The sequence below is a fragment of the Tiliqua scincoides genome, chromosome 5 (assembly GCF_035046505.1).
Source record: "Tiliqua scincoides isolate rTilSci1 chromosome 5, rTilSci1.hap2, whole genome shotgun sequence".
In the NCBI taxonomy this organism is placed as follows: domain Eukaryota; kingdom Metazoa; phylum Chordata; class Lepidosauria; order Squamata; family Scincidae; genus Tiliqua; species Tiliqua scincoides.
Window position 1 is genome coordinate 134,389,873 of NC_089825.1, and position 27,397 is coordinate 134,417,269.

General features: G+C 44.0%; 2 protein-coding genes across 2 annotated transcripts; both read right to left on the reverse strand.

The window, feature by feature from the left end:
- Window positions 1–4,300: 4,300 nt before the first annotated feature.
- LOC136653684 (vomeronasal type-2 receptor 26-like) lies at window positions 4,301–13,354 on the reverse strand. The gene is made up of 4 exons (XM_066630568.1): window positions 13,125–13,354; window positions 9,553–9,742; window positions 8,006–8,132; window positions 4,301–5,202 (listed from the first exon to the last, which is right to left on the reverse strand). The coding sequence occupies exons 1-4, from the start codon at window positions 13,352–13,354 to the stop codon at window positions 4,301–4,303; spliced, it is 1,449 nt and encodes a 482-aa protein (XP_066486665.1).
- A 5,920-nt stretch (window positions 13,355–19,274) lies between these two features.
- LOC136653685 (vomeronasal type-2 receptor 26-like) lies at window positions 19,275–25,903 on the reverse strand. Its single transcript, XM_066630569.1, has 4 exons — window positions 25,085–25,903; window positions 22,734–22,961; window positions 21,041–21,167; window positions 19,275–20,176 (listed from the first exon to the last, which is right to left on the reverse strand). Exons 1-4 carry the CDS (start codon window positions 25,901–25,903, stop codon window positions 19,275–19,277), a joined length of 2,076 nt encoding a protein of 691 aa, XP_066486666.1.
- Window positions 25,904–27,397: the final 1,494 nt, after the last annotated feature.

The following is a 27,397-nucleotide window of genomic DNA, read 5'->3' on the forward strand; positions in this document are numbered from 1 at the left end:
TTGTGCTCAGGTAGGCCAGTGGGCCTGTGCTGTATCCAGCGTAAGATTGGGGCCAAAAGCAACACAGCTTAAGGCAAGGAGAATTGCTTCCCCTTATCCTGTGGTGCAGCAGGCCGCCCGTGGGTCTCCTCAGATCTGCGCCACCTGATGAGATGGCGCAAATTCGAGCAGCCCGGAGCCACACTGTGCTGCCTGGGAATGTGGTCAAGATCTGGCATAACTGCCTGATCCTGGCCCCGCCTCCGTCTCCCCGCCCACCCGCACCCAGGAATGCCTTACTACACTTTTGTGACACCCCCAGGCCAGTGTAAGGGACTCGTCCCATCCCAAGTAGGGGTTGGGATTGCGCCCAAACACACACAACCCAATCAGTGTGGAGTCATACAATTATACACAATCCCTAAAATAGGGTGGAGGGGATAATTCCTTACAGGAGACGTTTCTGAATCCGTTCCCGAGAAGGCTGTTGCTTGAAGGAAAAATTAGGGAAAAGGTAATGGATATGAGATGTGACCCCACCAATGAGAATATCACCCGGCTGGTACCACTCATGCGGAATATGTACTGCGCACTTCACAGAATGTACGTTGCACACCAAGGGAGGGAAGAGCAGCAGCAGTAATAATAGAGAAGTCGCCATACCGATGGCAAAGCTTTCTTGTAGCCAGGGATTTTGTGCCTCTATAGAACCAACTCGGAGTTTCTGCCAAGGTGAAAACAAGTTGATCTGGACGTCAGCTGACACTTCGAATACATTCCTTAGCAGAAATGCATTTCTGATGCATTTCGAATACATTTCTGACCCTCAGCCGTGTTAGGAAAGCAGGACTTGAATGCTGTGAAGCCAGGCAAGGAAAGGGGTCAAACAGCACAAATGGGCAGAGCCCTTCCTGCCTACTACAAGCTGGGAACTGTACAGTGTAGTTTTTATACCCATTCTCGGACTGGCTCATTGATATTTTTCGAAGGCCTGCTTGGAAACCACACGCACTTTGGTCTTGCAAATTAATGACAGCAATTGTCATAATTACAGAATGGGAACCAATTTTGTGACTCTTTGTTCTCCACGTTCAGTAGCTGAACTGGGAAAGCAAACGGTTCCCCCCCACCCAGACCTCACAGCTACTGTTTGCTGCTTCATAGTGGAACACTAATTGGGTAGGGCAGTGTTTCTCAAACTGTGGGTCACAAGCCCATTTCAGGTGGGTCCCCATTCATTTCAATATTTTATTTTTAATATATTAGACTTGATGCCACCATGGTATGTGATCGCATTTGGGGAGATGTTGCAGACCTGTACTTTTAACAAGCTACTATGTACATTCTTTTAACAATGATAGTCAATGGGACTTACTCCTGGGTAAGTGTGGGTAGGATTGCAGCCTAAAATGTTCATGCTTTTCATGGGCAGGAGGTCTGGTCTAGAGGGTAGAGCCTCCGTCTGCCTGAAGATAACATCCACAAGGTCGCCAGTTCGAGGCCACCGGCACCGTGCGACCTTGAAGCAGCTGACAAGCTGAAGCTGAGCTATTTCCATCTGCTCTGAGCGTGGGAGGATGGAGGCCAGAATGTGAAGCCAGATCGGATTGAAACACCTGAATGTAGTGGTTCTTGAAAGAGAGAACCTTCTTTCAATTGTAAAAATCCCTATTTAATAAGGGATTTGGATAAGCCTGCCTATGTAAACCGCCTTGAATAAAGTCTTGAATAAAGACCAAGAAAGGCGGTATATAAATACCTGTTATTATTATTATTATGCTTGAATGATGTCACTTCCGGTCATGACATCACTTCTGGTGGGTCCTGACAGATTCTAATTCTAAAAAGTGGGTCCTGACACTAAACGCTTGAGAACCACTGGGGTAGGGAGTTCAGAGTGACCCATAAGATGGAATCTGTAAGGAAAGGAACATGCTTGGAAAATAAATGGATACACTATCATAGGACCTCTGTCCTTCCTATGAGAAAATAAAAAAAATGCCAAAGCTGTACATTCAGGGTGACCTGGTGTCCTCTTTTTCCAGGACATGCCCTCTTTTTTGCCTCGTGTCCTAGAAAAGAACCCAAATGTCCACCTTTTCCCTGTGAGCAGGCAGTGCAGAGCCTTCTCGAATTTAATAAATCATATGTAATATAGTTTCTAATTTAATAATAAGTAAAACAGTGTTTAAATGAGCCACATTAAATCAATATATGAGTGTTTTTTCAGCTTTTATTTTATCGTCCTACATTTTTCTTGGATGTCCTACATTTTGGAATGCCTTGTCCTCTTTTGTGGTTATGACATCTGGTCACCCTGTACACGTTCTTAGCAGTGGGTTTTCAAAAGGATTCATGTTTCACTTGCTCTCTATACATTCAAAAATCAGTCCAATTTGCATCTCTTTTAAGATTTCTGAAGTCTTCATTGGAAACTTGTCTCCACTGGAGACTTCATTGAAGACTCAACCATGCTCCTTGAAGCATTTGGTGGGCCACTGTGAGATACAGGAAGCTGGACTAGATGGGCCTTTGGCCTGATCCAGTGGGGCTCTTCTTATGTTCTTATGCTCTTAAATCTCAGTTACCTAATCAATGCACCTCCAAACCATGCCCTGTGGGCCGGATCCAGTGCATCGAGACTACTGTTCTGGGCATGGTGCAGTCATGGTGAAGCCTTCTCTGCAGACACCATTTGTCAAGCCTGACCTTCACAGAGCCTCACATCAGGGAGCCACTTCCCCCAGGAAGTTGGGGCACAGAGACTTTGCAGTGATATGCAGAGGAAGCAGCTACCTGACGTGAGGCTCTGCAAAGATTGTACGTGATGAATGGTGGCCGTTGGGTGGAATGGTAAGGCCTTGCCACCACTTCACCACTCTTGGAATGGCAATCTTGGTTCACCACGACTTGCTGGTTAATCCAGTATAGATTCCTGTTCATCACCCTCATACTTTATACCACATATTGGGGAGTCTGCGTGATGAATCCCAGGTGCATAGGGTGTGATCCATCCGATCAGATCAACTGGCTTCTAATCTAAGCAGTGCAGCAAGGCACATTGGACTCAGTCAGCTCAACCAGAGAGCTCACGTCAGGGCCACTACCTGGTGATAAGAGTTGCCCATGCTTTTTGTGCACCAACATCCTCCTCCTCTTGGTTTGATATAATGGTCCTGTCATGCTGCCGAAGAGAAAGCATGAATGAGTAGTTTGGGCCTTTAAGAGGAAGTGGGCAGGCAAGAAAGAGCAGCAGCAGCTTCTTTTTGAAGCACTATTATTCTGGGGATGCCCCTGGCATGAGTTTCTGGCCCAGGGTATCGAGTTTCCCCTTCCTTCCCAAAATCAGGCAAACCATTGCTCACGACTCACTGGGTTTCCCTCCTGAACCCTCCTTATCCCTTTCTTCTCGCCCACTGGTGCCTTATTCTTTGGTCTCCCTGAGAAGCTGGCTGTACCGCAACTACTTAGCCTCATGGTTGCCTTTCCACTTCTGTGTTCCAGAGAAATCATTCCAGCTGATTAAAGAGAGGAAATTTGGGCATTGAGCTTTCTCCCTATCTTCACCTAAAAGGCCCTCTAGCCTCTATGTTTATCCTCTGATGTCCCTGTTCCAAACCTGTTCATAGAGGCTCATGTCCAATGTATTTTTAATTGGCTTACAGCCCAGTCCTATTCCTCCTCCCACGATGCAGCTTGCATAAATAATAAATAAAATAAGCTAAAGTAAAATAATTCAAGTAAAATGTCTGTATTTTAATAGTTAAGAAAGGAAGATTATCTGGAGGCCAGTTTTGAAGTTCACAATTGTCAAATTCAACCTCTGTTGGGAAACCAAGAAAAAACACAATCTCTCACATAAGCACATTATTAACAGTATTTATTAACAGTATTTATATACCGCTTTTCAACTAAAAGTTCACAAAGCGGTTTACAGAGAAAAATCAAATAACTAAATGGCTCCCTGTCCCAAAAGGGCTCACAATCTAAAAAGATGCAAATGAATACCAGCAGATAGCCACTAGAACAGACAGTGTTGGGGTGAGGTGGGCCAGTTACTCTCCCCCTGCTAAAAAAAGGAGCACCCACTTGAAAAAGTGCCTCTTACCCAATTAGCAGGGGTTAACATCTTCACAATGTTTAAAACAGAGTTTTCCTTCTATGAAAACATCACAGTCATTTCATTGGGTGGAGATATGCGAGGGGTGTAGATGGGATTCTTATTCAGAATCATCCCAGGCTCCACCTTTGGCTAGACCACAGACTCTTTCCATAAATCAGGCCCTTGAGAATAGAAAAAACAGAATAATCATTGGATATCTCATCGTTGTCTTCGTCTTAACTGTTCTCGTTTGTTCAAATCAGGCCGCAGTATAATGATGTAGCATTTGGGAGAAAAGATGCAGCCCAGTAGGCCAGCACTGGAGGCCAAGATGGAGAAGATCTCCACAGTCACCATATATTTTCCTTTGGTGCTCAAGTAGGTTGGCACAAAGGACAGCCACACACTGCCAAAGACCAGCATGCTGAAGGTGATGAACTTGGCTTCATTAAAGGTGTCTGGCAATTTCCTGGCTAGAAAAGCCACACTGAAGCTGACAGAGGCCAGGAAACCCATGTAACCCAGGACAAAGTAGAACATGGAGGCTGAACCTTCGTTACACTTGACTATGATTTCTTCAAACAGTGAGTTCATGTCCAGCTCTGGGAATGGAGGGGAAATACCCAACCAAAAGGCACAGATGCCTACTTGAAGAAGGGAACATGAAAACACAATGGAATGTGCCAATCTTTTCCCCACCCATTTCTGGAAAATGTGTCCTGGCTTGGAGGCCGTGAATGCTGATACCACTGTGATGGTTTTGGCTAAAACAGAAGAAATCGCAGTGGAGAAGGTGATGCCAAAAACCATTTGTTGGAGGAGGCAGGTCATTTCTTGTGGCTCTCCAATGAAGAGCAAAGAGCAGAGGAAGCAAAGGAGGAGGGAAATTAGGAGAACATAGGTGAGGCTTCGGTTGTTGGCTTTGACAATTGGAGTGTCCCTTTGCTTGATGAAGATTCCCAACACCAGAGCTGTGATTGCAGCCAGGAAAAGAGCCAAGGCAGCTAAAGTCATGTCCAGACATTCTGTATATGATAAGAAGCTTGGTTTCTTTGGAAGGCACTGATCTTGATGCTCGTTTGGATAGTGATCTTCCTTGCAAGGAACACAGTAATCCATGTCTGAAAAAGGAACACATACTGCTACAGGTTGAGCCTTGTTATTCGAAATGGTTGCATTCATAGAACTCACCTGGATGGCAAAAATCACATTAAAGCAAATCCATTTAAAAAACAACGTCCCTTTGCTGGGCAATTTAAAAACAGCCTTGCGGGCTTTGTGATGTAAGATAGAGTCATTAGGCAGACAAGCCATCAATCAGTCTCTCTCCAGGTGCTTCACTCCGACCTGATTCATCCCTTTATCCAGATCGAAGTAAAGTGATTGAATGCAAAGTGATCATTTTTCTTTCACGTGTTCGGGGGAAGGGAGGGGTGGCTTGTCTTGGAGTGAAGCTGTTCTAAGTGCCTGGAGAGAGAATGATTGATGGATTGTCAGCCGGCTGCCCTTTCTTGCATTAATGAGGCTATTCTTAAACAACTTTGTTTTCCTTTAAATTAAAGGGCTCTTCTCATCGTGTTGAGATAAAACTGCAGGTAAAAAATTCTGTGGATAATTAGGTTGTACCTGTACTATATTTTTAGCAAGAACTGCCTTGTATGTGGCGTATAGGACTGAACCATTATCTCATGCAGCGAAATGAGGGAATTATTTGATAGGATGTGATGTGATAGGTGATAGGATGGATGTTCCTCAGCAGAATTCTGGTGAGGTATTTGCCCTTTTCCCTCAGCAGTCTTTCTCCTTAAAGAAGAACTGTGTACATTAGCCTCTAACAGCGGTATAGTTAATGGGGGAGTTGGCAGGTTGGAGAACAATTTTGGGACCTCTCCTACAATAGTAGCAAACTGAGAAATTTGCCTAAGGGCATATGTGCCCTGCTTCAGATGAAGATGAGAACCACTTCATAACTCCTGCCATGTTAAAAGGCTCCAATGTTAAGTAATCAAAGGAGCTTTCAGCAGCAGCTAGAATATAGTGGCTGATGCTACTGAAGTTTATTTATACAATCTTATTCAAATCTCTGCTTGGCAATGCAGCAGCAACAGCGCAGTTTCTGCTGCATCCTGTAAGGGAGTTTTGGCTGCTGGAGGTCTCCTTGGGGTAAGTGGACATTGGTCCCCTTACCTGGCGGCAGGGCCCAGCACCTGCTATGCGTCAACTCAGACCTGCACCAGCTCAATCACTGGCACAAGTCCACATTGACCTGGGAAGGCACATCAGCCCTGGGGAGGGGGGTGGTCAAGATTCCATATGGGACGTTGCTGCCAAACCCACCCTTATCCTGGGTCTGATCTGCCCTCCTCCCCTGCTCCATCACTGCCCCGTTCTGTACACCCCATTCCCGCTTCACCCACCACTGCCTTGTTCAACGCCAGTCCCATCTCCCTCCAACTCCCTGTTTTGGCTTACTTCTCAGTAGACCTGCTGGCACATGTGGGAAGGTTCTGGCCTTCCTGCTGGCATGCCAGCAGGACACACTTTATGGTTGCTTTTTAGCAGCTGACACCAGCAGAACAAGTGTTCCTTCGGCAGAGCAGACCAATAGAATTGGACTGTTAGAAAAGTTAAGACACTTTGATCTTCAGTGATGTATTTATGGAGGAATCCTTTTTCCAAGCCAACGAGCCAGAGATGAGATCCAAATTTTGAAATTTTGATTCAGGTAGTATATCAGACAAAGAGCAAGGCCTACATGATTGAAAGGATCCATGTTTTTCACAGGTTTGGGGACTTAAGAAATCCCAGATCTTTCCCATGAGTTTGGCATTTTACACTGAAACGTGGTGGTTACCAATCCTTTTACTCAGAGACTGACTTGGACTTTTTTCTCCAAGTATTCTTGGACTTGCAGCACAATCCTAAACATGCCTACTCAAGGGTAAGTCCCACAGAGTTAAATAGGACATAGCCCAATCCTATTCTTTCTCCCCCCCCCCCCGCTGATGCAGTGGTGTTGAAATGGCTACTGCTGCATCCTGGGGGGCGGGAGTTGTAGCTCTGTGAAAGGGAACAATCATTCCCTTATGTGGGGGTTAGCCTCCACGGTGCTGGGGGGGGCGGTCTACTCAGCCCTGCACTAGCTAAACAGCTGACTCAGATCTGCTTTGACCCATGCGGTGGGACCGGGTCCAGGAAGGAGATTAGGATTCCAGAACTGCTTGCACCCCTTTTCCAGACCCAATCTACCCTCCCCCTTCCCCCACTCCGTGTTGTTCTCCCTCCTGCCCCATTCTGCCCTTCCCTCACCTCTCCTTCCTTCCCTGCCATCTTATTGTTATCGATGAGGAGCTCCAGATCTGCTGCCATGGGTGAGAAGGCTCTAGCCTCCACCCCCCCCCCCAGCACGCCAACAACACACTACTCTGACAGAGCACCTTTTACAACTGGTACTGACTGCTTTATGGCAGTCACATTAGCGGAAGAGTCACTTGATGATGACCATTTAAGATTGGGCCATTATTCTCAGGTAAATGTGTATAGGATTTCAGCCAGAATGTGGGTGAGATTTTTTTTTATAGTTAAGGTTCAAAAGTTCTTCCAAGGACACTGGTGCTCCTTGCATAAGAACATAAGAACAGCCCCACTGGATCAGGCCATAGGCCCATCTAGTCCAGCTTCCTGTATCTCACAGTGGCCCCCCAAATGCCCCAGGGAGCACACCAGATAACACGAGACCTGCATCCTGGTGCCCTCCCTTGAATCTGACATAGCCCATTTCTAAAATCAGGAGGTTGCACATACACATCATGGCTTGTAACCCATAATGGATTTTCCCTCCAGAAACTTGTCCAATCCCCTTTTAAAGGCGTCCAGTTTTATGGCAGACTAACATAATGAGATGTTTATTTCTTAATGCCTTACCTCTTCGGTTTGAGACCAACCCTTGTGCACACGGAGCACAATCATAGCAGCAAAATTTCTCCCCCTCCTTCCATTTCTTGCTGGAACCAGGCTGGCATTGGTCACTGCAGACAGACAAGGGTGGCACCTGTCCTTAAATAAGAGGAAGACTTAACACTGAAGATGTTTGGGAAAGTTTTGCTGTACAGATGATGTTCCAGTTAACAAGAGGGGTGATGAATAGTGCAGAATATTATTTTTTTTAAGCTCATGCATGACACATTCTATGGGATGGAGACATAATGTCATAAACACAAATGGAAGACAATTAAAGTTTCCATGCTCGGACATACTTGTGGTCTCCCTATGTGAATAATAACCAGCTGCAGCTGGTATCCACCCACTCCCTCCCATCCCAAATCCCACCTGCCCCCTCTTCACCCATACAAATCAAATCAAAGCCTTTATTGGCATTATCAATAAAACCAGGATGTTAAACAGAGAATTTACCATATGCATTAGACTCAACTTCTTGAGACAATTCTTGAATATATACAATAAAAGTACTTTGCCATGATAGTCGTTAAACTCTCGTTTCTGCTGGTTAGTAAATGTCTAACCATGTCATTGTCAGATCCACTAAAAGACTTTGAAAAAGGGTATAAACACTGGCCAGAATAGTAATCACAGTTTAATAGAATGTGAGGGAGTGTCTCAATAGAACCTGAATTATAAGAACATACTTTGGATTGTTGAGCATTGAACCTGGCTTTCATCTCATTCGAGGGGAAAGTGTTGAATCTGGATAGGGAAAACACTTAGTGCTCCTGCGGTTTTGTTAGAAAATTTAAATAATTGCTGCCCAAATCAGCTGCCCAGGATAAGCCGAAGTGAAGTGGGGAGCAGGTTTTTTTTGGCCTCAGGTAAAAGCTCTTATTTTTCAATGTCCCTTAACCGGGTACGTAAGGTATTAGATGCGATTGCCCATGGCATCATGCCCAACCTCACCCATACATTACCCATACCTACCTGCCACGTTCTTCCCACTGCTGGTCCCCTTGCCAGCTTATCTGTAGTTCTGCGTGTAACTCACTGTGGAAGCTGGCCACCAACATCACCACCAGTTCTAAATGGTCAACAGCAGTGCACTGTGTGTGCTACAATATGACCACTTGCCATAGTAAATCTTGGTTCCACTGCCTTAAAGCCTAGTTAGGATGGGACCATAAATCTGGCCAGGAAGTTGGAGAAGAGAGCTAGGGTTAGAGACCATTTATTAGCACACCTAACAACTTTGTCTGCTCAAAGTAAGGCTGTGTAAGCAAGATGTAGATACCCATGGAATTTTCTAAGGATCAGCTAAAGCGGATTCCCAGCTAACCTGAAAACATGGAGAGGGTGTTTGTGTTGACAAGAAAAAGTGTGGCCTTCTCTTGACATGTTATTTGCCTGAATTGTGCTCGCACAGCAAACACCCAAGGTCTGTAACTGTGTCTCTCTACACATATTAAAGAAATTTAGGTTTTGTCAGGTAATATACATCTTCCCCCAAACAATCTTTACTCTACCTGAGTGAAATCTTCATGCCACTCAATTCTGTCCTCATTAATGGTGAATTTTCCACCGGAAGCAGTTTCAGGATCCAATCTCCCCACATTGACCCTAACATAGGAGTCATTCAGGAATGTGATCAAGTTTGTAATATCAAATCCAGCTGCTAATTCTCCATGCTTGTTGAACTTAATCTCATCTCCACAACTGTTATTGAATGAGACCCTCAGAAGAAATGAGTGAAGCTGATGGAAAGAGCCAAAAAAGCAATGGGAATATAGTCAGAACTATAGCCTGTGATAATGCTCCCCAAACGATGAAAAATACATTTCCTGGATGGATTTAAATTCCTTTTGTTCTGAGAGAGGAAGAGGTTAGAAATATGATTCCTCCATATGTTACGTTGGGCCACAGCTCCTTTAGGAATGATATACACAGAGAATATGGCAAAACATTGATCTCTATCATTGTACCAATTGATTAGTACACTGATCAGAAGAACTTTTTCACATTTTTATACCACTCTTCGTTCAAAGAGCTTAGGGTCGTGTACACAACTGCTCCCCTCCTTTTGTCTTCACAACAACCCTGTGAGATAGGTGAGGCTGAGAGAAAGTGACTGGCCCAAGGTCACCCTGGAAACATCATGGCTGAAGGGGGATTTGAATCTGGATCTTCCAGGTTTAAATCCACCTCTGAAACCACTACAGCACTCTGGCTCTCACAGAATTTTTTGAACTTTTGAGAGGATCCATGAAAGAGCACTGAAGGTGTTAATAAAGTGGAGTTTTTGATGCATTGATCAAAGGAGCTTGGGGAGATAACTAAGAAAGGAGATGGGTGGCCATGTCCTGTATTGATCTGGTAGCCGATGGCATGCTGACATCTTCACGTTACAGGTTGAATATCTCTTATCCAGTATTCCAAAATATGGGATATTCAGGACTTTTTTGAGTGCCAAAATGACTTTTTGAAAACTTTTTTGCCTAAAGAAATAAAATCACAGACTGTGTTTCGTGCACAAACCTTGTTCTATGCACAAAATTTAATATTTTTTAAAAAATGTATAAAATTACTTTCAGGCTATGTGTATAAGGGATATATGAAACACAAATGAATTTTTTTTTGTTTAGACTTGGGCACCATCTCCAAGATCTCTATGTCTTATTATGTATATGCAAATATGCCAAAATATGGACAAATCCAATATTCGAAATACTTCTGGTCCCAAGCACTTCAAATAAGGGATGCCCAACCTGTATCATGGTATGGTATGTTTGCTACTGAAATTAAAGTAATAGTGCACTGTCAGTGATGAAACATTACCAGCCAGGGTTCCATGTTCAGTCTGCTTCTAGAGGAATACATGAGATAAAAGGCATGTGCCACAGCATAGATGGCATTATAGATACCGTAGCTATAGCCAGTCATGCTCATTTCAAAAACAGGTGCAGGGAGGCTCTCCAGATCCTCCTCTCCGGTACATTGTCTTCTACTCCTTGGAGGCACACCAAGTTTTGGGAACGAACAGCTGAATGCATGCTCCCAGAAAATCTTCACAAAGCCATTGTTTTTCTCTTCCAAAGGGTCTATATTCTGAAGAAATTCTGTGAATCCAAGAGGCTCATTTGAGTGAACTGAGAAGAAGAGAGCCCCATGGAACACGCCATCATGGAATGGTTGTATATTCAACATCTTGAAATAGGCGTTGCTTACAAAATCAGTCTGGACAGTCATAATCCACACTTTCCCAGCAGGGATTTCATATCCAGGAATGATCTGAGGAATCACATTTCTTGAGAACCATAATTTGGTCGTTAATGCTAAAATGTTTGACATTCCCCCATAGAAAACAATTGTATTGGCTTTGTTCTCCAGGAGCACAGACATATCTTTCATTATTTCACTGATTAGTTCATTTACCATCATGAGATGGAGTTTGCCTTTATGTCTTTCAGTGAAGGCTGAACAAATTCCATTTTGGGACAGCATGGGTTCCAAGACCTCTAAGAAATGTTCTCCAGCTTCATTATCCATAGCGAGGAGGCCGACCCATTTCCATCCAAAATGCAGACATAACTGGACAATTCCCCAGTACTGAAGGGCTTCATCGGGGACCATGCGATAAAAGGAAGAGAATTTGGAATTGTCGTTCTTTCCTGGTTCAAATGAGCCATAGGAAAACTTGGAAACAATCATTTAGTTACATTAGACAGGGAAGAATTTGAAATTCTCTCAATTCAAAGTGATAGTCATGTTTTGTACTTATTTATGAAATGATTTTTTATTTCATAATTTTGCTGCATGGAATCCTCATGGCTACTTAGAATAAAAAAAATATAAATGAATTTTCTGGTCTTTGAAACTATTTAAAGATAATCTCTGTATTTTGTGTGCGTGCGTGCGTGCGTGTGTGTGTGTGTGTGTGTACGTGCTGTTCAAAACACATACACCATTGGGGGTGCAGAAATCAGAAGCATTGTGATGTGAGGTTAGGAAAAGTGCTCATGAATCCTGGAGCCTGACAGCCATCTTCTCTCTGTGTCTTCCATTTTCTGAAAGTTGTCTACTTTCTCACTGGAAATTCCTCTATTCATCCCATGAGAAGATGGCCTAACCTTCCTGTGAGAAACTGAGATGTTGGGCCCTAAAGCAAATGACCTCACCAGCAGCTAGTCCATTATATAGTGCTCTCTCAGATCTTTATTCACTGCACTTGTTTTATAAGATGCCTCTTAATGATGAGAACCCGGGAAATAGTCATGCATAGTTTATATTTTCAGCAACATATGTCACTTTGTTGTCAATTAGACTGTTCTCTCTAATTGTGCTATTTTTAGAAACCCTTAGCCTAGCCTACACAATCTCAGGAAAGACTTAGTTCGTTGCCCCCAGGCCATGCTGATGGACACCCAGAAGGTCACATCACCCCATGAGTCCCCTAGGAATGCTGTAAGGGCAAGGCAAGGCAATACAGGGCAAGGATGTCAAACTCATTTCATACAGAGGGCTGAAGTTAGCTTTCATGGTGCCTGCTGAGGGACAGAAGTGAGATCATTAAGCAGATGTTGACCAGAAATAAGCACTTTGTTCTCAGATAGAAACTCATTAGCTTCAAATGATAGAAGAGAAAATGTGCAAATCATGATCATATCTTCAAGAGATATGAGAGAGATCATATCATATGATCTCTCATATCATATCATAAGAGATCATATCTTCAAGAGAGCCCAATTATCATGCTGGGAGAGCCCAATTATAATGGGGGGAGCAGATAAATTGTTTCTGGGGGTCAAATTTGGACACGGGCATTATGTTTGACACCCCTTCTCTATGCTGTTAGATTTTAGACAAATAATGCTCTTTTTATGACAACCTTGGACTGGACTCACTTCTTCCTCAGAAACCAAAAAGAACCTCCAGCCCTGGTCAGAGCCATGGACTGGAACAGATCCTGTGCACAGTTCTTATCTGTGGAATCTTGTAAAGACCTAAAATGTCCGCCATAGATGAGGAGGTCTCAGAGTCAAGTCCTCCAATGACTCCAAGTAAATTGTTCTTGAAGCCACAGTTATAGTTGGGGATGAACCTTGATGAATGAAAGAGCAGGTCCAGGGTGTTGCGGTAGGTCATCCTTGCATCAACGTAGCTATCATAGATATGGAATCCCAAAGAGATATTGGGCAAGATCTCAGAATTTTCATTGATCTCATCAATAGCAAATGCCAAAGCCAGTATTTGCTGGTAGAACTTGGTCACCACTCTGCAAATGAAACGCCTGGCAGTTTTGAGGGAGAACCCAACAGTGCCTGCATTCATTTTAATACCTCATTGGTTCTCTCAGGCTCTAAAAGTTACTGTGGTTGTTAGTAAAATGAACACAAAGGACATAGTTATCCTCTGCTGATATGCGCTCTTGTGTACATGAAAGATATTTCTGCACAGCCCTATCTGCAAGTTAAATAATATTTAAAACATATCAGTGCATGCAATGCATGTACACACACTGAAATTTATCTGATTAGAATGGGTTAAATGGGTGACATTTTCATATATTTTAGAACCAAGGCAGATGTGACAGAGGAGATCAGTGAACCAGATTTCACAAGTTTCCCTTGTTTGTTTTAATATAAGCAGGCAGTGAACCAAATGGAGTAGCTGAAAGGGAGTAGCCACACAAGAACAATTTGTCTTGAAAAAGACCAAAAATTTACTAACTGTATCCTTTTAACAACCATTGCAAAATGAGTACCTAAAATAGTGAGATCTCACAAGCTTGTGAACCAAAGCGGAAACCAAATTGGATAAACTCTAACACTTCTTGCCTGAGGCTCTATTAATGAAATAGGCTCTATTAATAAAAGTAACAGAAAGTTTCACATCTAAGTTCTTATTCTGGATTTGCAGTTTGGCCAGTCCGAACGGATCCTGAACATTTCACTGCATTCCACGAGAACATCCACAATTGGAACCTCTCTTTGGTGGTCTGCTTATAAAGTTTTCCTTGGAAAACTTTGAACTGGAATCCAACCAAAAAGTTACAGATAAAATTTTATGTGCCAGTTCGTGAGAGTTGAAATCCAATTTATCACAATCCAAAATGTTCTGTTGCCAGAGTATACATAGATTTTTTAAAATGTCTTCTAAGCATTTCATATTTTTTTTTAATTTATGGTTTATATTCCTCCCTTCTTTAAAAAAGAATATAAAAAGCATAGCTCTTCCCACCCCCAAACAATCAGATCCAGTGGTGTAGCTAGAAGGGGTGCAAAGCACTAAGTTTTGCAGGTAGCCTCACTGTGGTGTGCAAGCGGCATTCGCTTCTGTTTCACTCCCCAGCCTGGAATGGCTCCAAAGGGGAGGCAGAGAGGCTGCCTGCATGCCGCGGTGAGGCTCCCTCCAAAACTTAGTGCTTTGCCCCCCTCTAGCTATGCTACTGTATTCATGCAAATATGCACAATCCCTAAAATAGATCTGAATATCACTTTATGGGAGAGGGGAGACAACTCCTTACACTGGATGATCTTGAATTTGCTCCCGAGGTTGTCGCCTGAAGGAAAATGTAGTTGAAGCATAAAAGATATGAGTTGCAATCCCACCAATGCAAATTTCACCTGGTTGGTGCCACTCATGTGGAATGTGTATGGGCACATTTCCCGTGCATTTTTCAGCATGTGCTTTGCACACTGTTTTAGGGAGCACCAGTAACAGCAGCAACAACAGAGACACTTCCATGACGATGAACAACCTTCCCTGTCCTTATTCTTAACAGTGTTAGAAAAGACTTGAACGCCCTTTCCTGGAATTTGAAACCAGATTTAGACAAGGAAAGGATCAAAGCAAGTGAGCTCTGCCTGCCTGCGGTCCCTGATCTGAGCTAGACAGTTCAATTATACCGTGCAGTTTTAATAACCTCTCTCAGACCTGCTCACTGAAATTTTTTCTAGTGCCTGCTTGGAAAGCACATGAGCTTTGGCCTTGGGAATCAATGCCGATGATTGTGCTAATTACAGAGGAGTTTGTAATTTCTGTTACTCTTCTCTCTTAGTGTCATCATCAGTAGCAGGACTGGAAAAGCAAAACATTTTTACCAGATCTCACAGCTTCTTTCAGCAGCTTCATGATGGAGCGGTCACTGGGTAGTGAGGCTGGCGTGAGGCACACTGTCCCAAAACAATGAAATCAGTGAGGAAATGTGCATTTTGGAAAAAGAAATGGAAATATATTTAGGGCACAAGCCTAACCAGGCCCACTCAGAAGCACCGCAGATACTCGCTTATAAGTCGATCCCACAGATAAGCCGAGGGCAGGTTTTGAGCCAACAATCATGGAATTTTCTATGACCCTCAGATAAGTTGGAGGTTAAACTTAGGGGGGTGTCTGACTATAGTTTTGTCTGATTTTACTCAAGGCCAGATCCTGAAAAATAACCCACCACTAATTGTTACCTAAGAACTGTAGTCTCTAATTTATTAAAAACATAGTAAAAGATCATAAGATACATTTTTATTCTTTTTGAATTCTAGTCTTCATCACCTTTTTGTAAGCACTGTCAGAGTAAGTGCACTGTAAACAACATACCAGTAAATCAGTGGTTCCCAACCTGGTATTCATGTACTCCCAGGGACACTCAACAGGACCTTTAAAGGTACTTGAAAAAGAATGGAATAAAGGTAGAAAAAGGCAGGTCATGCTCCAGAATGCCTTGCAGGACAGGAATGCCTTGCAAGGACCAGCAAGGCAGGAAGGGAGGTAGCTAGTTGGCTGTGAAAGCCCCACCAATAGCTAGTTTTTGGTCATCAATTCATGTATGAACCAGTGATTGAAAACCAGCACAGTAAAAAAGCTGAAACATAATATGGAAAGTGATCAATCACCCAGAATTTCTCAGCACGCTTCTGGTGCAAAACAGTGCAAAGGCAGAGTCTTCTGTTCTTCAAACAGATGAAAAGAGAAAATATGTGATGAATACATGAAGTCTGGGCTTTCATATGGAGGAGATGTAGGCTTGTATTATTAATTACAAACATTTTGCTAATATGAAGGGTACAATTTATGGAAATGGGCTGCCAAGGGATATGCAAGTGAAAAAGTTTGGGAACCACTGCAGGAGAACCATGAATCAAATCCACCTTTAAGGTGTCTGGTGTGTTAAGCCAGAAGCTCTACGTACAACATACAACCCATAACACATAACTGGGAGTGTGCAATTCAATTCACAGCAGAGAGATGGAGCTGCATATATTTGCAAACCTTTTTACTGTGAAGTAGATCCACTGCTTTCCATGGGTGTTATTCTTAAGTAAGGGTGCATTGAATTGTAGCCTGCTTCAGATGGAAAGGAAGATTCCCATCCTGGTTTTTCAAAAAACTAACCTGCTTTGCAAGCATTTGCCAAGCAGAACCAGGCTGCAGCAGAAGGAAGGAGAATAAAAGGTTAACAAATTGCTTCCAAGGAGCTGTGCCTGCCTGCTGCTTGAGAAATGAAACTTTTCAGAGTCAAAAGGCTTTGCCCTCTGATTGACCCGGAGATAAGGCGAAGTGATAATTTGAACTTGATTACTTGGCAAAAATTTCACGTACTATAGGCGAGTATCTATGGTAAGTCCTATTTTGTTCAATGGGGCTTACTCTCTGGAAAGTGTAGTTAGGATTGCAGCCTTAACCTCTTCTCCTTCAATTAGAAAAGAATAGAAAAAAGCCTATAAAGTGTCAGCGATGGTTAGCGCCCCCCCCCCCCCCCAAAAAAAAACCCCATCACAGTCTGGAACCTAAATTAGTTTCTAAAACCAAATGAAAGTTGTAGTCCTATACATGTCCACTCAGAAGTAAGTTCTGTTATATTCAATGAAGCATACTCCCAGGAAAGTGTACACAGGATTGTTGCCAAAATCATGGCCTGCTGTCAGGGTGTATGAGAGGGGGGCTAAAGGGGGTAATTTGTACTCAGACCCAGGGTGAGAATAATAATAATAATAATAATAATAATAATAATAATAATAATAAAACTTTATTTTTATCCCGCCCTTCTCCCTAATGGGACCCAGGGCAACCCAGGAGAAAGGGGTTCAAGAGCCTAAGGAGGGGAGCCAGAAATTTCCTAGTATCGTACATTTTCTTTTCTCACCTGACTTTGCTGCCTGCACGTGATGCTGGGGGCTAGGGCCTAGGAGGGGGGGGGTAAAGGGGTTAATTTGTACCCAGGCCCAGGATCACAAAGGGGACCCAGGAGCCAAAGGAGGGGACCCAGACTCACCCAGACTCACTGCCCATGTGGGATGCTGTCAATGCCGGGTAGGCAGGTAGACCTGACCTATCTATTGGAAGATTGGTAGACCTTGGCTCCTATTCTGGCTTTTGCCACTTTCCCCCTGTTTTGACCCCATTCTACCCACCCCATTTCTACCCCTGACTTGGTTTCACCCTCTTCCTCTTTGGGAAGGGGCCCCAAAGAAACTTTGTACCCCTTCATAAAATTTCTCTCAGAGGCCCTGCTGGGGACACTACCGCACTACGGTGGCTACAGCTGAAAATCATATACACCAGGCCCAGGAACGCATACAGGACACAGTGTCAAATCTGGGGGGAAACCGGCCTGCTACGGTAGCTCTTTGGCTTGTGGATGTGCTTACCACGAAGATGTGTACAGGAGCTCAGAGACACAGCTGCGGGACTGCAGCTGCTGCAGAAGCAAGTTTTGGTACACGCAGGACACTTTCCATTCTAGTGTGAAATATCCCGAAATATGATCATGCTAATTTTCTGATTTAGGAGTGCGCTTGGTTTAACACACTACTGTATCTAGTGACTGATGACATAAGTGCAGGCAATGTTTGCCCACACCTGCTTTAGAGCAAAACAGATGTTATCAAGCACAGGCATTGTGTGCTGTTGCTTGATAAAACCTGTTTAGCTCTAAAGCAGGGGTAGGCAAACATTTTGACAGGAGGGCCACATAATCTTTCTGACACTGCGTTGGGGGGCCCGGGAAAAAAGAATTAATTTACATTTCAAATTTGAATAAATTTACATACATTTTCATAAATGAATACATTAAACACGGAACTTATATGAATGAATGAATTTGATTGAGCTTATTTATAATACACATGAGAACTATAATACAGGCTGCAATCCTAACCACACTTTCCTGAGAGTAAGCCCCATTGAACAAAATAGGACTTACTTCTGAGTAGACCTGGTTAGGATTGTGCCCAAAGGCATGTAGAACCACATGAGAACTATGCACTGTTTGCCACACACCTCTTGCACAGTGAAAACATACAGACCAAGCCAGAAACGCATGGAGACATTAGTTGTTCAGAGGCAATGGGAAGGCATTTAAAATCAGGCCCAGGGAAAAGCAAAAAACACATGGAGACGATAAAAGGCCTAGCTCTAATTTGGCCCACAGCTTGTGTCTGGCATTTGCGACCAGGCCAGCATGGGCTAACTTGGACCAGAGGCTCATTGGAGACTGGGGTCTCCCTGTGGCCCAGATTTGGGGTCCCCTAGTGCCACAAATGGCCCGCAGGCAGGGGTTTGCTCATCCCCTGTTCTAAAGGAATCCTCTGTTAGCCCAATTGGGAGAAGGGCAGAGTTAAAATTCTTCCATCACCACTGAACTCGGTAGTTAACCTTTGAAAGGACCATTTCTTTTAACTTTCAGGTTCGGTCTCTGCAATTAGATAGTAATTATCCTGATCTTCCTCAATGAATTGTTGTAATAAGGATAAATGAGAAAATGCAGATGCACAATTTTCAATATTATACAGTGCACTGTAACTGTTTGATAGTATTATGCCAGGGACTAGACGGGAAGCCACTGAGACGTGATTAGCCATGGGACTCATACCCCCTTTCTATGCTGAAGCCACTGTTCCTGACTTGAAGACGATTATGAATAAAATAATTCAAAGTAAAACATTGTTATTTTAATAGTTTTAAGTTAACAATAAAATAGGATACTCTGGGTTCAGCTCTAGTTATTCCAAAATTTCACCCTGAGCTTCTGCTAGGAAACCAAGAAAAATGAAACCTATGGCATAAGAACATTTTTACAATGTATAAACTTAGAGTTTTTATTCTAGGTACACATCACAGTCATTTTGTTGGAAGGGGTGTGTGTGTAGATTAGATTCTTATGTATCATCCCAGGCTTCACCTTTGGACAGAAGGCCAGCTCTTTCCATATGTCAGAGACAGGACACAGAAGGAAAAAGACTGATTATTAGATATCTCATTTTTGTCTTCTTATTAACTGTTCTCGTTTGTTCAGATCAGGCCGCAGGAGAATGATGTAGCATTTGGGAGAAAAGATGCAGCCTAGTAGCCCAGCACTGGAGGCCAAGATGGAGAAGATCTCCACAGCCACCATGGCTTTTCCCCTTGTGCTCAGGTAGGTTGGCACAAAGGACAACCAAACGCTGCAAAAGACCAGCATGCTGAAGGTAATGAATTTGGCTTCATTGAAACTGTCTGGCAGTTTCCTGGCTAGAAAAGCCACACTGAAGCTGACAGAGGCCAGGAAGCCCATGTAGCCCAGGACAAAGTAAAACATGGTGGCTGAACCTTCATTACATTCCACTACAATTTCTCTAATCTGTGAGTGCATGTCCAGCTCGGGGAATGGAGGAGAAACACCCAACCAAGCAGCACAAATGCCTACTTGAAAAAGAGTGCAGGATAAGACAATAAAGTGTGCCAATCTTTTCCCCACCCATTTCCGGAAAATGTTTCCAGGCTTGGAGGCCATGAATGCCACCACCACTGTGATGGTTTTGGCCAAGATAGACGAAACAGCAACAGAGAAGATGAGGCCAAAGGCTGTTTGCCGAACAAGGCAGGTTGTGTTTGTAGACTTTCCGATGAAGAGCAATGAGCAGAGGAAGCAAAGAAGGAGGGAGATGAGGAGGACATAGGTGAGGCTGCGGTTGTTGGCTTTGACGATGGGAGTGTCCCTTTGCTGAATGAAGATTCCCAGCACCACAGCTGTGATCACAGCAAAGAAAAGAGCCAAGGCAGCTAAAGTCATGCCCAGGGGTTCTGCATAAGATAAAAAGGTTGGTGTCTTGGGAATGCATCCATCTTGGTGCTTGTTTGGGTAATGATCTTCCATGCAAGGAATACAGTAATCCATGTCTGGAAAAAGAACACATACCACCTTCAAGCTACTATAATTGTTACCAGGAACACCTATCTGTTCTTCCAAGAGTGTCAGTGCTTTTGACAGACTAGCAGCCCAATCTTATGGGCCTGCTGTGCTGCTGGAAGGGTGGTGGTTGGTGGGAAGAATGGGTAGGTGAGGTGGGAGGAACAGGGCAGAGATTTGGGTATGATGGAAAGTGAGTCAAGGATGGGAAGGGGGGCATTATTAGCTGCAGCATCTTTGCTGATATCCTATCCTTTTCCCCGGCCTCAACCCACCCAGTGGCAGTAATGGAGAGGGTCAGGTGGGCAAAAGCCCCAGGTACCATGCCTGTGGGCCCCATGGGGATGGAACTGCTGTGCCTGCTGCAGCACTGCTGCTGCCACCTGCCCCTCAGAGCCATTCTGGGGGCAGGCAGAAGCCCCGTGCTGCATTCAAGGGAGATCCGGAAGCCTTCTGAGTTCTCTGGAGTGCTCTGTTTAATGGTGCTCCAGAGGACTCAGAATGATTTCAGAGCACTTAGGAACATTGTGTGAGGCTTGATAGGGTGCGCCAGTATTCCCGGGGGAGGGGGAGCCTGTTGCAGGGGGTGGCATGTTGTGGTCCCAGGGCAGCACAGGGGCCAGGTCTGCAACTGAATCCAGCTTGCCAAGTCTGTTCGGACCTGCCCCAGCAAAATTGTCCCATCCTGGCAGTGTACCCCTGGGGTAAGGGAACCAAGAATCTTGCTGAGACATCTGGGACTTTCCCTTTCGGGATGCAGGGTGTGCTCCAGTGGAAGGCTGCTCCAGAGGGGCAGGGGAGAGGGGTTAGATAGGATTAATCCTATTCTAATTGCTTAACTATACACAGCTTACCGATTTGATTTGAGATCTTCCCTTCTGGACACGGAGCACAATCATAGCAGCAAAATTTCTCCCCTTCCTTCCTTTTCCTGCTGGAACCAGGTGGGCAGTTATCATTACAGAGAGACAAGGGTGGCACCTGTCAAATCAAGGAAGTTTTAGCATTAACACCAAGCATGTTTGGGGAGTTTTGGTGTACAAATGACGTGCCAGTTAAGAAGAGGGGTGATGACAGTGTATAATACTATCCTTGAGCTCACAGGTGGCACATTTGGTCAAATGTACTCAGAATTATTTATGACAAAAACATAAATACAATTAGAGGATGATAACAGTTTCCACACTTGGATGGAGCCCTGGTGTATTGAGGTCAAGAAGGAGGAGGTAGCAGTTGTTTCCTTGACCTGGCCTTTGCTGCCCCTTGAGTCTCACTGGACCTTTGCCAGTTACGGGTCTGAGTGGACTCAGAAGGATGAATCTAGGCTAGGAAGGGGGATCAGATTTTGGCAGCAGTGCTGCTGCTGACACCACCCCTTTCCTGGCCTTGATCTGCTCTACTCCTTGCTTGCGTCTCCACCCCATTCTGCCCACTTGCCTCCTTGTTCCACTGACTCCAGAGCACTGTCCACCCCTGTACCAACTTACCAGTGCTGGGGTGCTTGTGGTGGCTACCAGCATGAGGGTCTGGTCTCTCCTTTCTTACAGTGGCAGCTGGGCAGTGTGCTACGGTACCTTGATATTTGCAGTGCCCAGAAAAAACACCGAGTCACCGGAAGATGCATTCTGGCGGGGGAGAGGACCAGTAGGATCGGGCCACTTATCTGACCATGCTGTTTTTGAGCATTGCAGGGCTGGGGATCCTTCTTTTGTGTCACTTAACAACTTTGTTCGCTACTAGAAGATGGCTTTTCTCCACAGGGTTCAAAGTGCTGCACAAGCAAGGTGCAGTCACACATGGAACTTTTCAAGGATCACGCAAGGCTCCTTGACAGCTAACTTGATAGTGTGGGTAGGGATGAGTGGGCTGACAATAAAAAGTGAGGCTTCTGCTTGAGTCTTGGGCTGTCAAGCTGTTCCGGGAGCCTGTATTCAGCTGATCACTTCCAAAATTCAGGGTCCAATCTTATGCGTATTACACCAAGCCATGCTGTGTTGGTTCTCTTCTTACACTGGCACTGACTGCCACTAAGTAGTCAGTGCAAGTAGCAAAACATCAGGAGAGGCAGGAGGGGAAGGAAAGAGGGCAACTGGGGGGAAGAGGGGTGGAACGGGCAGGAGATGGGAAGATTTGGTCCCACTGGATATCTTAATCTCCTTCCTGGACCTGATCCTGCACACAGGTCAGTACAGAATTGTGACAGCAAAATAGATGTTGAAGGTCTGAATATACCTCTCTGTGCTGTGGATATTTACCTCTGCGTAAAGGGACTATTGTTCCCTTACCTAGAGAAGACCTCTGCAACTGACCCCCACCTTAGGATGCAGCGGTTGTTGTTTTGGTGCTGTTGCATCCATGGAGGTGGTGGTGGAAATGATGAGATTGGACTAAATATACCTCTAAGGACTGCAGGGAAACGTACAGGTGAGTAGGAAATGGATCCCCAGACACCCACTGCCACCTACCTGTGTCTTTCTGCACATAGTCAAACAAAATTTCAAATTTTGACAGGAAATATTTATCTTGCAAAAAACAAGATTTCCCAACCTGAATAAAATGGTCAGGCCACTCAATTCCATCCACATCAATGGCAAATGTAATGCCTGAATCAGCTTGAAGATCCAAACTCCCCACTTTGACTCTGACATAGGAGTCATTCCTGAAAGTGATCAAGTTTGTAATATCGAATCCAGCTGCTAATTCTCCATGTTCGTTGAACTTAATTTCATCTCCACAACTGTTGTTGAACGAGAGCCTCAGAAGAGGTGAGTGGAGCTGGGTGGAAAGAGGCATGAAAGCATCAGGTTTAAAACCTACAATAATATTCCTAGTAAGCTGTTCTAAGCAGAATTCCCTATATGAATTTCCTTCTTAGAGTGAAAAGGGTTTGATAGATTATTCTTTGACAAGTTATACTCGACCATAGCTTCTTTAGGGACCATGTAAAGGAAAGATCATAGCCAGATTCTATGCCAATTAATTGCATGAGTTGGTTATGATGCTGATTGGGAGAACTTCTGAAAATAACCATGTGACATGGTAGAGGGAGGGGTTCTCAGCATCTATGGGCTGATCCAGGGCAGTAGGGCCTAGTGGTTAGCACACTCATGCCTTTCCTGCCCCCCTCTTTCCCCTGCTTGGACACTCAGCAGAATGCAGAAAAGCTTTGGTACAATGTCACCTCTGCCACCAGCCAGGAGATCAGGCTAGAGAGAGGGGCTAGCTGTGCAAAGCCCCCACTTTGAAAAAAAAAAAATTGAACCTCTGTGTTTTCTATCAAAATCATTCTCATACTAGCACTTGCAGAGGAAGTAGATGTGACAATCCACAGTGTTTCCCATTCCACAGACTGCGAAGACTCAATGTTCATGTATATTGTAAACAAATTACTAAAAGTCTAACCAAAAAGCGAAAAATGAAATGGTCGATAAAGGTAGATAAAGAGGAAATAAACTTGGCAAAAGGGTATTCCCAACTGCACTTACAAGTTATGCCAGCAGATGGTGCTGAGGCATTTGTGTTGCATGTTAAAAGGACCAGCTGCAAGTTAAATCTGAGGACATAAGAACCGCCCTGCTGGATCAGGCCATAGGCCCATCTAGTTCAGCTTCCTGTGTCTCACAGTGGCCCACCAAATGCCCAGGGAGCACACAAAACAGCAAGAGACCTGAATCCTGGTGCCCTCCCTTGCATCTGGCATTCTGACATAACCCATTTCTAAAATCAGGAGGTTGCACATACACATCACGGCTTGTAACCCGTGATGGATTTTTCCTCCTGAAATTTGTCCAATCCCCTTTTAAAGGCGTCCAGGCCAGACGCCATCACCACATCCTGTGGCAAGGAGTTCCACAGACCGACCACAGGCTGAGTAAAGATTTTTCCTCCTGAAATTTGTCCAATTCCCTTTCAAAGGCATCTAGGCCAGATGCTGTCACCACATACTGTGGCAAGGAGTTGCACAGATTAACTACACACTGAGTGAAGAAGTATTTACTTTTGTCTGTCCTAACTCTCCCAACACTCAAATTTAGTGGATGTTCCCTGGTTCTGGTGTTGTGTGAGAGGGAAAAGAGCAAGTCTCTATCCACTCTGTCCTTCCCAGGCATAATTTTGTATGTCTCTGGGCGCAATCCTAACTCACTTTCCAGCACCGACTTAAGGGTAATACAACTTTGAGGTAAGGGAACAAACATTGCCATTCCTTGAGGAGGCCTCTGTGAGCGTCACCCAACTGCAGGATGCAGCACATGCCCCACTAGCACAGCTATGCCAATGCTGGAAAGTTGGTTAGGATTGCACCCTCAATCTTGCCCCCCTCATGTACCTCTTTTGTAGGCTGAAGAGGCCTGAATGCATTGTGGAAGGACTACAAATGGCAAAAGAAAACATAAGCACTGATGATCTCTAGCTAGACTTATTCCTGCCTTTTCAGGGTTACCCAGTTATCCAACATGTTCACTCATCTTCAGTGACTCCCTTCCATTTCAGAGCCCACGACATGGGCTTTGGGGTGCTGGAACAAAGAGAGCACTCCTTCTTGTCAGCTTGGAACTTTTAGCGCTAGGTTTTAACACAGTCACTGGTTTAACCGGCGAAGTCTTTCCTTCCCGGAGGAGAACTGGCAGGAACATAAGCCAAGCAGCTAGTTCATTCCTGATTCAAAGTTTCAGACTCAAATGGAAGAGAAAAGCAAAACAAAAATTATGTTTTGCAGAACAAAGGGCTGCAAACCTGCTGCTCCCAGCATCTGAATGGCACAGTAAACTCCCCCAAATGCAGAGAAATGCACAGGAAAAAAAAAACAGGGGAACTTGGGGAACACAACCAGTCAGCTATCACCTTTCAGGAACCTGAGCACTCACAGTAAAATGGTAATATTGGATTGACAGGATTACCTGCCAGGGCTCCATGATCAGTCTTTTTCCATTCCCTATTTCTTCATATCTGGCTCTGGGGGAAGGCAAGAGATGCAAGGCATGTGCCACTGCATAGACAGCATTATAGATACTATAGCTGTGGCCTGTCATGCTCATTTCAAAAACAGGTGCAGGGAGGCTCTCCAGCTCCTCCTCTCCGGTACATTGTCCTCTACTCCTTGGAGGCACACCAAGTTTTGGGAACGAACAGCCAAATGCATGCTCCCAGAACATCTTCAAAAAGCCATTATTTTTATCCTCCAGAGGCTCTATATTCTGAAGAAAGTCTGTGAATCCAGCAGGCTGATTGGAATGAATTGAGAAGGAAAGAGCACCATGGAAGAGAGCATCACGGAATGGCTGAATATTAACTATCTTGTAATAGATGTTGCTTGTAAAATCAATCTGGGCTGTCATAATCCACAATTTACCTTCAGGGGGTTTAAATCCAGGAATGACCAGAGGAATCATATTTATAACACACATATTGGTTGTCAATAATACAATATTTGGAATGTCCCCATAGAAAACAATTGCATTGGCTTTGCTCTCCAGGAACACTGGTATATTGTTCACAACTTCTTTGAGATATTCTGTTATTGTCCCAGCATGAATTATCTCTTTACCCCTTTCAGTGAAGGCTGAACAAATTCCATTTTGGGACAGCATGGGTTCCAAGACCTGTAAGAAGTGTTCTCCAGCTTCATTATCCATAGCGAGGAGGCCGACCCATTTCCATCCAAAATGCAGACATAACTGGACAATTCCCCAGTACTGAAGGGCTTCATTGGGGACCATGCGATAAAAGGAAGGCAATTTGGAATTGTCGTTCTTTCCTGGTTCAAATGAGCCATAGGAAAACTTGAAAAATAGAATCCAGTTACTTTAGGCATGAAATAGGATTATTTGAAATTCATATTATGTACTCACTTAGAAATTAATTTCTAACTAACTTTTTTTTAAAGATAGAAATCCTCATGGCTGCTTGGGTTGAATTATAAATGTACTTTCCAGTCTTTAAACTGTTTCAAGAAAAACTGTGTATTTTGTCCCACTTCTACAGAAGATAATTCAATTTATTTATTTTTTATTTTTTTGAGAAAGAAAAAAAAATATTAGGTAAGGCTGAAATATTTGTGCCATCTGATATACTCCAAAATAGAAAAATTCTTAGATTTCCTCCTATGGACAGTTCTTACCTGTGGAATCTTGAAAAGACCTAAGGTGTTTGCCATATATGAGGAGATATCGGAGTAAAGTCCACCAACGGCTCCAATTAAATTTTTCTTGGAGCCACAGTTGTAGTTGGGGATGAACCTTGATGACTGAAAGAGCAGGCCCAAAGTATTGCGGTAGGTTGTCCTTGCAACACTGTAGCTGTCATAGATATGAAATCCCAGAGTGATATTGGGCAAGATTTCAGAGTTTTCATTGATCTCATCTATGGCAAAGGCCAAGGCTAGGATGTGCTGGTACAACCTTGTTATCATTCTGCAAAGGAAGTGTCTGACAGTTTTAAGTAGAATCCAACAGTGTCCAAATACATAACTGGCCCTCCCAGGCTCTAAGAGATTGAGCTGCTTGGTAGTGAAATGAGGACAAAAATCACAGAATTGTAGAGTTGGAAGGTGCCTAATAGGTCATCTAGTCCAAACCCCTGCCTTAGGCAGGAAATCCTCTTACAGTACTCCAACAGCTGCTTGTTCAGCCAGTAAAGGTACTTGTGACAGAATCCACTGGAAATCTAGTTTGTCATAGTTGTCCTCTGCTGAAAATAGCAGGTATTACTGTTTACATGAAAGATATTTCTGAAGTGAGGCACAGCCCAGTCTGCAATCTAAATAATATTTGAAATTTATCGGCGCACACACAAGCACCCAGAAAGACATTATAGAACCATCTATTCAGAATGGATGGCACTTTTCCAAGCTTGTGAACCAAATCAGAAATCCAACTGGATAAAATTTTCATTTGTCAATGGCGAATCTGCCATAAAGTGAAAGGGGCAAATGCCCTGGGCACAGAACCTTGTGCACCTCTAGGACCACACGGAAGCCTCATGGAGGCTCCCGACATGGTCAGTAACAGAAAGATTCTCCTTAAAGAGTATGGTTGTTTTGATGCTTAACCAGCCTGAATGATATCTGAACATCGAACCACATTCCTGCAGAATATCAGGAATGTCCAAGCTATCCAAGCTATTGGAGCCTCTCCTTGCATTCCAAAAATTGGGAAGAGAGATTCTCAACTATAGTGCTTTCTCTGTGGAACATTTTAAAATGGGGATTTTCT